The sequence below is a fragment of the Otolemur garnettii genome, unplaced genomic scaffold, assembly GCF_000181295.1.
Source record: "Otolemur garnettii isolate 467f Iridium unplaced genomic scaffold, OtoGar3 scaffold00008, whole genome shotgun sequence".
Classification (NCBI taxonomy): Eukaryota; Metazoa; Chordata; class Mammalia; order Primates; family Galagidae; genus Otolemur; species Otolemur garnettii.
The window spans coordinates 21,576,774-21,589,573 of record NW_003852403.1 but is presented as its reverse complement, the minus strand read 5'-3'; the positions used below and the strand labels follow the sequence as shown (position 1 = coordinate 21,589,573).

The 12,800-nt window shown below is 36.5% G+C and overlaps 1 protein-coding gene across 2 annotated transcripts in view; it reads right to left on the bottom strand.

Moving 5' to 3' along the window:
- JMJD1C (jumonji domain containing 1C) overlaps positions 1 to 12,800 on the bottom strand; it is a 360,771-nt gene that overhangs the window by 211,957 nt on the left and 136,014 nt on the right. For both annotated transcript variants that reach the window (XM_023509587.1, XM_003783626.3), the window contains exon 2: positions 11,010 to 11,174. Coding sequence is in view for 1 of the 2 variants with exons in the window: in XM_003783626.3 (XP_003783674.1) it covers positions 11,010 to 11,174 (165 nt within the window). In the remaining variant the exon portion in view is untranslated. The remainder of the gene's footprint in view (positions 1 to 11,009; positions 11,175 to 12,800) is intronic.

The window sequence follows — 12,800 nt, the reverse complement described above, 5'->3', positions numbered from 1 at the left end:
AGGGAGGGGGTTTGGAGGGATCACTTCTGAGGTTTATCTTATAGGGGTACAAGTGAATCTTTCTAAGAGTAGAATGTGAACGTTTTAAAATAATAACTGAGAAAATGACATGAAGGCTGTGTTGACCAGTTTGATGGAAGTATTTCAGATTGCTTGTGAAAGCCCCACACTGTACCCCAGAAGTGCATTAATGTACATAGTTACCATTCAATAAAAAAAAAAAACTGTATAAAATCCTAAAACATTGATTTCACAACATTCATAAACTGTTGGACATCCAAGTTGTTTCATTTTTCTCTTCTTTCTTAGTAAGACTGCAATGAAATTTTTCTTCATGTTAACATTATGTCTTTTATTTTTGTATCTACAGTTACTATCACACTGTCTGACAAACTTTAACTAAACTTAATATACTTTTTAAAAAAAATTTTTTAAGGATAATTTCCTAAGAGTAGAATTAATGAATCAAAGAGTATGAACTTCTTTCTGGTTCTTACAACATAACACTTTCCAAAAGAATGTAATTTTATTATCCACAAGAAATAAGAGCTCCAGGGGCACAATCGGTTAGTGCATGTACTGATATTATCCACAAGAAATAAATGTGTGTGCTCACCAACTGTAATATTTGCCAGCATTAGATTCTATCACTTAAAAAGCTTAATTCTTTATTAGATATGATTGGATGTCTTAAAGTACTTTACAGAGAAATAATCATCCTCAATTTTTTTTTTTTTTTGAGACAGAGTCTCACTACGTCACCCTCAGTAGAGTGTCATAGCGTCACAGCTCACAGCAACCTCAAACTCTTGGGCTTAAGAGATTCTCTTGCCTCAGGCTCCAAAGTAGCTGGGACTACAGGCACCTAGCAAAACGCCGGACTTTTTTTTGGTTGTAGTTGTCAATGTTGTTTGGCAGGTCTGGGCTGGGTTCGAACCTACCAACCCCAGTGTATGTGGCATCTAGCCGCTGAGCTAAGACGCCAAGCCCGTCCTTAAGTTTTATTGTCATTACTTCCATTTAATTATTTACCAAAGTGCAAAGGACTCTATGCTAATTGTAATTCTGAAAATTCTATTACAGTTATGTAAAAATTCTTTAAATCAATTTCCTTAAAAGTTCATTGCTGGTTTGGCGCCCGTAGCACAGTAGTTACGGTGCCAGCCACATATACCAAGGGTGGCAGGTTCGAATCCAGCCCAGGCCAGCTAAAAACAACAATGACAACTGCAACAAAAAATAGCTGGGCATTGTAGTGGGTACCTGTAGTCCCAGATACTTGGGAGGCTGAGGTAAGAAAATAGCTTAAGCCCAAGAGGTTGAGGTTGCTGTGAGCTGTGAAGTCACAGCTCTCTACAGAAGGTGACATAGACTCTGTCTCAGAAAAAGAAAAAAGAAACATTCATTGCTGACTTCGAATGTGGTGTGTCTTCACATTTTAGTAAAATGTGAATGAAGTCACATTTTACACAATTTGCACAACACACATAACAGCCACACATTAAGGGTAATCTTGTCCTAAAGAGCACAGAGCTATTCCCCCTTGGAGAAAGTTTCTTTCAGAACAGAGAATAACTAAAACGCATTCTATGCAGGAAGATAATTTAAAAGACATAAATTGATAAGAGTATAAATATTTATGATCCAATGAAAATTCCTAATTGAGCCAGAATTACCCAATAATAATTAAAGAAAAGTTGCACACGGAAAAGAACTAGTCTGAGTTTCCTAAAACCCAATCTAGAAATTCAGGTAAATCATCAAAGATTAGCATATTTAGTTGACTGTGAACATGTCTGTTCCTTCCTTTAAAATCTTTAAAATAACACATATTAGGTAATTTTACATTTCCCCACTTTGACAACTTAAGAAATTGAGTTTTTATTTGATTAGAAATGAGGGAATTATAACTTTTTGAGTATGCATATTTGTTTTTTAAATTTATCCTTATTCCATACTGGCATGATTAAAACTGATAAGTCACAGATTTACCACAACTGCAAAAGTGATAGTATATTCCATTGTACTTCATTCAATTGCTACCTCATGTACAGATACTACAAATTTCTCATATTCTATGTGTAGTATTTCATCAGGCAATAGGAATTTACAAATCCGCAATTTTAGGACTGTTGCTTATAGACATCCTTAAAGAAGCCAGAAATATTTTAAGGAACTGAAAGATAGGCTAATTGTGCTTCCCTATCATTTGGTATAAGAAATTAACAAGTAAAAAACTTGTTTATAACTCCTATTAGGGTTCCTTTTCACTAGCTGTATTGTAGTCCATTTATCAGTTTAAATAAGGATTTAGTCACTTTCTAAGTAAGGTAAGGCGCTATGCTAGACTCCAAATAACCATTACAAAGATGACTCAGACTTGACTCCTGTCCTCAAAGAACTTACAATCTAGTAGGCGAAGGCAAAGACAGACATGCAAACACACAGATATAATACAAAGCAGAATGTGCTGGTTGTTAAAACAGTTCTACACAGTAACAAAGGATGGTTAACTCTGGTTGGGGTGATCTGGAAGTCTGGGCCAGCAGAAAAGTAGTAGAAAACTCTGCCCCTTAGAAAATGCAGCAGTGTTACAGCCCACCTGGGTTAGGGTCGAAGCCCCACTCCCCACAGAAGGTTGTCCTAAAGGAGATGGAGCCAGGGCCCTAACCCAGTTAGGTAGGTAATTCGTTGATTTCAATTATGAATGCAAACACTTTTTTTCCATGATGCAAATTTATGTGCTTTTACAAGTATTTTACTTTATTAAAAAGTAAATAAAATTTAACAACATTCTACATCATTAGAATGGCCTCAAGTGGTACCCTGATCATACAAGACCAAGAAAAAAAAAATAGGCACCACTTTAGCATGTTATAGGAATGTTATACACAGTATGTGGTGCTGCTCCAATAAATATTTTGCTATTGGAAAGAAAGAAGTAATTCCAGACAAATAACCTGGGTATCATACTATCCATGTTTTGTTGAAGAGGTAAATATTTTCAAATTTTAAAATTAGACCTTAGAATATGTTAATGAGACAATAGGACTTTTTTTCTTGTCCTTCATTATTTCAAAAACCAGCAGGTATAAAAACCAGCCAGTATCCACTAATTTCATGATATAAGAAGTAGACAAGATAGCATAACCAATATATAGTATTTAACAGGTACCACACGAGGAGTCAAACAACCAGAAAGAAGGTAATAAATACAAACATGTTTAAATACAAAGAAAAACATAAAGCAAGCATCATATGCACAGTATTAGAAACATTAAATTTGTAGAAAATTAAAGACGAAGAATTAGTTTCCACTGTGTTTCATTCTATTGCCATCTCATGCACACATCTCTAAAATTTCTAAAATTTTTAGACATAATATTTCACTATAGTAATTTAAAAATTTTCAATTTCATAACTGTGCTTATAGACATCCTTAAAGAAGACTCAAATACTTTAAAGAACAAAAAGGGAAACAAAATCTCAGTCATATACTATCTATGAATGAATATTTTCAAGATGCTCATGAAACTTAAACTGATTTTCGTAAGTATTACAAGCATTTCTATTTCATTTGTTTGTTCTATTTAATTTTTACATTTTTCTGAAACAAAGAAAGGAAATAGAATGGAAAGAAAGAAGGCGGGCAAGCACACTCACACACACACATCCTGACTATATGAATTAATAAAGACATCCTATTAGACTTCTTTAAAAATGAAAGTTATAATTCAAAAAGACTAGCTATCAAACAGTAAACTGAGAAAACTATGAAAAAAATATGATGAAAGGGTTGTAATATCTGTAATAATAAAAGCGCATAATATAAAAAAACCCACAAAACCCTAAAAGTACTGAAAAATGGTAATAAATAAAAAATACAAGTGGATTAAAAACATGAAAGCATATTCATCCTATTAAAGGAATGCAAATAAAATATTATTTTAAAATATCCAATTAGCAGAGAAAGAAATGATTAACATTCAGTGCTAATCTCCTTAAGATGTAGAACTCCTTCCTATTTTTGGATTTGTTTGAGTGTTAAAACAAGATGGCCTGAAAATAGATAATGTTTTTCAAGGGTGTGCTAAGATGAAAACACTCATACACTGACTGGGGACAATGGCAGTCAGGATAACTTTTAAATGATTTATGAAAAACTTCAGGAAATTTTTAGATTTTTGCATTTTAAGTCCATACTCTTTGACCATTAATTCTACCATTATGAATATAAATTTTAAAAACAATCAGAGATGAAGATAAAATTTACATGCAATTATATTTATCACAGTTGTTTATAATTTCATCCCCCCAGATCAACTACGATGCCAAACATTAGAGAAATGGGGTCATTATAAGATTACATATTATGCAGGCGTGAAAAATTATCTCTGATTATTTATTGGAGAGGAGAAATGTATTGGACAGAATGTTAAGCAAAATAGAAGAATCTGCAATTTTAATGCAGTCTTGCATAAAACTATGTTTAAAAGAAGGCAGAGATTACTGTTATTTTACCAAAATTACCAATCTGTTACTTTACCAAATTCATTTATTTCCAACAAGTTTTAGAAAGAATCTTTAGGGATTTCTACATTTAAGATCTTTGGGTTTTTTGCTTGGTTGGTTTTTGTTTTTGAGACAGAGTCTCAAATGTGATAAATGCAGATAAATGTTTTGGCCTGGGTAGAGTGACATGGCATCATAGCTCACAGCAACCTCAAACTCCTACATTCAGGAGATCCTCTTGGCTCAGCCTACCCAGTAGCTGGGACTATAGGCACTTATCACAATGTTTGGCTAGTTTTTCTATTTTTAGTAGAGATGGGGGTCTCATACTCAGGCTGGTCTCAAATTCCTGCACTCAAACAATACACCTAGCCTCGGCATGAGCCACCACACATGGCCTACATGTAAGATCTTATCATCCTTGCTCGCTTTGGCAGCACATATACTAAAACTATAAAGTTTTTATCGTCTGTAAACAGAAATAATTTTACTTCTGCCTGTAAAATTTAGAAGATTTTCATGTCCTTTTTGGGTTAGATTTTTTTTTTTAACAAGACTTACAATATTACGTTAAACAGAAGTGGCAAAAGTGAGGATCCCTATCTTTGCTCCTCATCTCAGAAGAAAAGTTTTCCATCTTTCAACATTGAGTAGGTGGTCAGCTAATGCAATCAACACATAAAAATCAGTTTTGTTTCTATATGCTAATAATGAATATGAAATTAACAAAAAAATTTCATTTACAATAGCATTGAAAAGAATAAGTTATTTAGCAATTAACTTAACCAAGGGTGTGAAAGATTTATGTACTGAAATTAAAAATACAGTCCAATGAAGTTCACAGAAACATAAAGAAATGGAAAGACATTCCATAATCAAGAACTGAAAGATTGGGTGGCGCCTGTGGCTCAAAGGAGTAGGACACTGATCCCATATGCCAGAGGTGGCAGGTTCAAACCCAGCCCTGGCCAAAAACTGCAAAAAAAAAAAAAGAACTGGAAGAGTTAACATTTTAAGATGACTACTACCCAAAGCCATCTGTAGATTCAATGTAATCTTTATCAAATTCCAAATCATGCTGGGGATGCTAGCTCATGCCTGTAACTCTTATACTTTGGGACTACAATACAGTAGGATCATTTGAGGCCAGAAATTTCAGAATAGCCTGCACAACATAGCAAGACCCAGACTCTAAAGAAAATTTTAAAAATATGACCCACATGTGGTAGCATACCTGTAGCCCCAGCTACTTCAGAGGCTAAGGCAGGAAAAGGTTTTGGGTCCAGGAGTTTGAGGTGAGCTACCAACGTATCACTACACCCTAGCTTGAGTGACTGAGCAAGACTGTCTCAAAAAAAAGTCCAAATGACATCACGTAACATTCATACGAAATCTAAAGGGACTCTGAATAGCCAAACTATTCTGAAAAAGAACAAAGCTGAAAGAAAAAGCTTCCTGATTTCACAATTTACCATAAAGCCAACATTAATCTAAACAGTGTGTACTGTCATAAGAACAGAAATAAAGACCAATGAAATGGAATGGAGAACTCAGAAACAAACCCTCATATATATACCCAAATGATTTTCTATAATGGTGCTAACACCATTCAATGGGAACAAAATTTTTTCAACAAATGGTGCTGGAGGCTCGGCGCCTGTGGCTCAAGTGGCTAAGGTGCCTCCCACATACACCTAAGGTGGCGGGTTCAAATCAAGCCCGGGCCCGCCAAACAACAATGACGGCTGCAACCAAAAAATAGCGAGGCATTGTGGCGGGCACCTGTGGTCCCAGCTACTTGGGAGGCTGGGGCAGGAGACTCATTTGAGCCCAGGAGTTGGAGGTTGCTGTGAGCTGTGATGCCATAGCACTCTACCCAGCGCACCAGGAGTTGGAGGTTGCTGTGAGGAAAAAGTGAATATCTACCTGTACAAAACTGAAATTGAACCTTTACCTTATATAATATTAAAAAATTAACTCAATGACAACAAAGGCATAGGCAACAAAAGAAAACGTATGTAAACTGGACTTCATCAAAATTAAAAACTTTTGGCTGGGCATGATGGCTTACATCTGTAATCCCAGCACTTTGGTGGCCAAAGTGGGAGGCTTGCCAGGAGTCTCTTGCTGGGCTGGCCAGTTAATAATAAGATCCCATCTTTACAAAAACAAAAAAAAATGTGTGTGTGTGTGTGTGTGTGTGTGTGTCAATTTTATGAATCAAAGGACCTTATCAACAAAGTAAAAAAGTAACTTGTAAAGTGAGAAAAAATATTTGCTAATCACATATCTAATAAAGAATATCCAGAATATGCAGAGTAACCTAAGTGAAACATGGGCAAAGCAGATGACCACATATTTCTCAAAAGAAGATATACATGGCCAGGTGTATTGGCCCAGACTATAATAATAGCACTCTGGGAAGCTGAGGCGGGAGGATTGCTTGAGCTCAGGATTTACAATCAAGGATTGCTTGAGCTCAGGATTTACAATCAGCCTGAGCAACAGTAAGACATTGTATCAATTAAAAATAGAAAAATTAGGCAAGTGTAGTGACATGCACCTGTAGTCTGAGCTACTTAGGAGGCTGAGGCAGAAGGATTGATTGACACCAAGTTTTAAGTTGCTGTGAGCTAGGCTGACACCATGGCACTCTAGTCTGGCAGATACAGTGAGACTCTGTATCCAAAAAAAAAAAGAATGACCAATATCACATAATAAGATGCTCAACAACACAACAATCATTAGAGAAATGCAAATCAGAACCACAATGAGATACCATTTCTCACCTAACATGATAGCTAATATCAACAAAACAGAAAGTAAATGTTGACAAGTATGTGGAAAAACTGGAACCCTTGCACTCTGCCAATTAAAGTGTATAATGCTACAGCCACTTTGGAAAACAGTTATGAGAGTGCCTCAAAAAATTAAAACAAGTAATTCCCCTTCTGGGTATAAACCCAAGAACTGAAAGCAGAGGTTTGAACAGGTATTTGTAGATCCATGTTCACAGCAGCATTATTCATATTGGTAAAATGGCTGTACTACCCAAAGTGATTTACAGATTCAGTGCAATCTTCATTAAAATACCAATGCTGGGCAGTGCCTGTGCCTCAAAGGAGTATGGCGTCGGCCCCACATACCAGGAGTACTGGGTTCAAGCCCAGCCCCAGCCAAAACTGCAAAACAACAACAACTGGCATATTGTTTTGAGATCTAGAAAAAAATCATTCTATCCTTCTTATGGAACCAAAGACCCTGAATTGACAATGCACCTTTATGTAACAGGAACAAAGTGAGAAGCATCACTTTCCCAGAATTCAAGCTATACTACCTAGACAGCACAGTACCAGCACAAAAACAGAGAAATAGACCTATGGATCAGAACAGAGAACGCACAGATGAAATCATATCAATTCCTACTTTAATAAATGGTGCTGGGAAAACCGGATAGCCACATATAAAAGACTGCACTTCTGACCACTCACAAAAATTAATTTGTGATCGATAAAAGACTTAAACCTAAGGCAGGAAACTAAAAAAATAAGTCCAGAAGAAAATGTTTGTTTGTTTGTTTCTTTCTTTATTATTATGACAGAGCCTCAAGCTGTCACCCTGGGTAGAGTACGGTGGCATCACAATTCACAGCAACCTCCAAGTCCTGGGCTTAAGTGATTCTCTGACCTCAGCCTCCCAAGTAGCTCAGCGTCCACCACAATGCCCGGTTATTTTTTTGTTATAGTTGTCATTGTTGTTTGGCAGGCCCAAGCTGGATTTGAACCCGCCAGCTCTGGTGTATGTGGCTGGCGCCTTGGTAGCTTAAGCTATAGGTGCCAAGCCCAGAAGAAAATGTTTAGAAAAATCTTGGTAAAGAATTCATGAAAAAGACCCCAAAAGCAATCACAGTAACACCAAAAAACAATAAATAAATAAAATAAATGGGATTGATCAAATTAAAAAGGTTTTGCACAGCCAAGGACATAATCAAAAGAGCAAATAAATAACATATAGGTGAGGAAAAATATTAGTATGCTACACCTTAGATTGAGGGCTGAGAACCAGAATCTACAAAAAACTTGCACAAATTAAAAAACAAAAACCATTATTGAGCAGAAGAAATCAACAGAAACTTTTCTAATGAAGACAGACTAATGATCAACAAACACATGAAAAAATACGCAACATCTCTAATCATCAGGGAAATGAAAATCAAAACTTTTTGAGCTGTCACCTAACTGCAGTGAGAATGGCTCACATCATAAAGTCCTAAAGCTACAGATGCTGGTGTGGATGTGGAGAGAAAGGAACTCTCAGACACTATTAGTGGGCCTCAAACTAGAATAACTTCTATGGGAAGTTATACGGCAATACCTTAAAGAACTTAAAGGAGAACTATTGTTTGATCCAGCAATCTCACTGCTGAGTATATACCCAAAGAAAAAAGAGCATTTTATAAAAAGGACACCTATACGCAAATGTTTATATTAGCACAAGTCACAATCACAAAGATCTGGAAACAACCCAAATGCCCACCAACACATGAATGGGTTAATAAAATTACTGGTATATACATACCATGAAGAAATACTCAGGCATAAAAAAAAATGTCAATCCCAATCCAGTATCTTTTTTAACAACCTGGACGAACTGGAAACCATTCTTTTAAGTAAAACATCACAAAAATGAAGAAACAAATATACATACTCAATAACAAATTGGAACTAATCAATCAACACTTAAGTGCATATATGAAAGTAAATCTCAATAAAAATCAAGCTGGGGGAGGGGAGATAAGGCCATGGGTAAACTGACACCTATTGGGTACAGTGCACACTATTCTCGGTGAAGGACACAAAACTTTGACACAATCTGTACAAAAACAAAGTATGCAAATAAAATATTTCAAAATTATTTAAAAAGATGGAATAGGGCAGTGCCTGTGGCTCAGTGAGTAGGGCGTCGGCCTCATATACCGAGGGTGGCAGGTTCAAACTCAGCCCCAGCCAAACTTGCAACAAAATAATAGCTGGGCATTGTGGTGGGTGCCTGTAGTCCCAGCTACTCGGGAGGCTGAGGCAAGAGAATCCCTTATGACCAGGAGCTAGAAGTTGCTATGAGCTGTGTGAGGCTACCACACAGCTACCTAAGGCACCTAGGCCACCTACCGAGGGCAATAAAGTAAGACTCTGTCCCTAAAAAAAATAAATAAATAAAAATAAAAATAAAATAAAAGATGGAATAACACAAATGTCTATCACAGATAAATGGATGAACAAAAGGTGCTACATAAATACAATGAAATATTACTCAGCTATAAAAAAGAAATTCTGATACACTATATAATATAGATGAACTTTGAAGACAATATGCTAAGTGAAATGAGCCAGTTACAGAGGGCAACTAACTATAGTATAATTCCACTCATACGAGGTATCCGAAACACAGAAAATGGTGGTTTCCAGGAAGCTGCCAGGTTACTAATACAATTTAGTACCCTTGCTCAGGGGTCCTCAAACTTTTTAAACAGGGGGCCAGTTCACTGTCCCTCAGACCATTAGAGGGCTGGACTGCAGGCCCTGGGACGAATCAGCTGCTAAGCAAGACAGGCAGCAGCAGCAAAAATACCTGGTTGGCCGGATAAATGTCCTAGGTGGGCCACATGTGGCCCATGGGCTATAGTTTGAGAACACCTACCCTTGTTCCTTTCATAAAACTCTTCATATAGGACTATTTTTTTTTTGAGACAGAGTCTCACTTTGTCACCCTCAGTACAGTACAGTGGCATCACAGCTCATAGCAAATTCTTGGGCTCAAGCAATTCTAATTCTCTTGCCTCAGCCTCCCTAATAGCTGGGACTACAGGCACCTGCCACGATGCCTGGCTATTTTTACAGATTGAGGTCTCACTCTGGCTTAGGCTGGTCTCAAACTCATGAGCTCAGGCGATCCACCCTCCTCGGTCTTCCAGAGTACTAGGATTACAGGCATGATCCACTGCACCCGGCCTTCATATAGAATTTGTTGGAATCTATTTTTCTTCAACAGAACATTTCTGAGATGAAGTAATGTTACTCATTACCTAAATATATAATTATACACTGAACATCTGCTATCATCCACAATAATTTACTGATTAACAAAACAAGAAAAATCACTTGCTATTAAATGTTTTATAGAAAGCATGCTTTATCTTCCATGTAACAAATTTTCATACAACAAAGTAGTTCCATATTGTCTAAAGTCAACTATCTCTTAGCAGCCTTCAATACAATTTGTTTTCACCTAATTTGATAAAATTGTTTGTGGACTAAATATGCTGAAATAATACGAACAAAGAGACACAAGTTACTTAAAAAAAACGAAAGCCACGTTTTGAAATTTCTACTGGGCACTTGAAAGACTGTCAAAAATATAAATCTATTGATTATACATATTCAATTCTTGTTTTTAAATAAACAACTGAAAGTGCTTTATGAAATAGAAACAGATCTTACCAATGCAGGCCACTGAATCTGTTTGCTCTTCGATCCCTGAGTCTGGCTAGGGTCATTCCTTTTGGCCCAGATTAAGTGGTATTCCACCAAGAAAGTTGAAAAATCTTCATAAACTTTAACCCACTCTCGCTTATCCCATTCAAGATCATCAAATTCCACATACACCTATGAAAATGAAAAAAGAAATTCTATAAACAAAACAGAACAGTGATATTTCTTTTTTTTTAGTAATACAGAATTATACATATTTGTGGGTTACATGTGACATTTAATACTTGCATAAAAAGTACAATGATCAAATCAGAGTAATTATAATATCCATCACCTTTAAAATTTATCACTTGTATTAGAAACACTTCAAACCTTTTAGCTATCTTGAAATAAGATAAACAGAACAAATTGCTATTAACTATAATCACCATAGCATGCTAGTAAACACTAGAACTTATTCCTTGTATCTAACTGTAGGATATGGAGAGAAAAGGGAACCCCAGTACACTGCTGGTCGGAACATAAATTAGTACCACCACTATGGAAAACACTCTGGAAGGTTTTCAAAAAAGAATAGATGTACCATGTGATCCACCAATCCCACTGCTAGGTACATATGCAAAAAAAAAAAGGGAATCAGTATATTGCAGAGAGATCCGTATATTGATGTTTACTTTAGCTCTATATACAATTGCCAGGACCTATATCTATCCTGTATCCATTAACAAATGAAAAGATAAAGAAAACACAGTATATATACACAATGGGACACTATCCAGTCATAAAAAGGAATGAAATCTTGTCATCTGCAGCAACATGGATAGAAATGAAGGCCATTATGTTATTAGTAAATAAGCCAGGCAGAAGAAAAACAAGTATAGCACCTTCTCACTCACATGTGGGAACTAAAAAAGTGACTCTCATAGAAGTACAAGTGTAATGATGGTTGTCAGACACTAGGAAGTGGAGAGTGAGATGAAGAGAGGTTAATGGGTACAATAGTAGTTCAAAATATATGCCATAAACTTGAATTTAAAAAGACAGTATTAACAAACACATTATTTAACTTAACATTTCTTTTCAAAGCATTAACTAACTTCTTTTAACCAGATCATAACCCTTATTTATTTCTATGACAAGGAGATAAACCATAAATGTTTAAGAAAAGCAATTAACAGAGTGTTGATCCGGTAAATTGGTGCCTATATCCTAAATACAGAATTTGATTCTAGAAGCAGAGGCTGGAAAATGTTTTTAAAAAGTAAATAGTTGGCCAGGCACGGTGGCTCATGCCTGTAATCCTGGCACTCTGGGAGGCTGAGGCGGGTGGATTGCCTGAGCTCACAGGTTCGAGATCAACCCGAGCCATAGTGAGACCTTATCACTAAAAAAAGCCTGGCGTTATGGTGGGTGACTGTAGTTCCAGCTACTTGGGAGGCTGAGGCAAGAGAATCACTGGAGTCCAAGAGTTTAAGGTTGCTATGAGCTACAATGCCACAGCACTCTACTGAGGGTGGGAGGCTGAGACAGGAGAATCACTTGAGCCCAAGAGTTTGAGGTTGCTGTGAGCTATGATGCCACAGCACTCTACTGAGGGTGACAAACTGAAACTGTCCCCAAATAAAAAATAAATAGGCACAAAGTAAGAAACTATGCTTCTCTTGACTTTGGAGATTGGTATGTGAGCATGCAATGCCTATAGCCATGGCAACCATCTTGCAGCCAAAGAAAGGCACTTGAGGGCATAGAGAATGAATGGCAGAATAGAAAGATGGAAAGAACAAAGGGGCCTCATTCTGA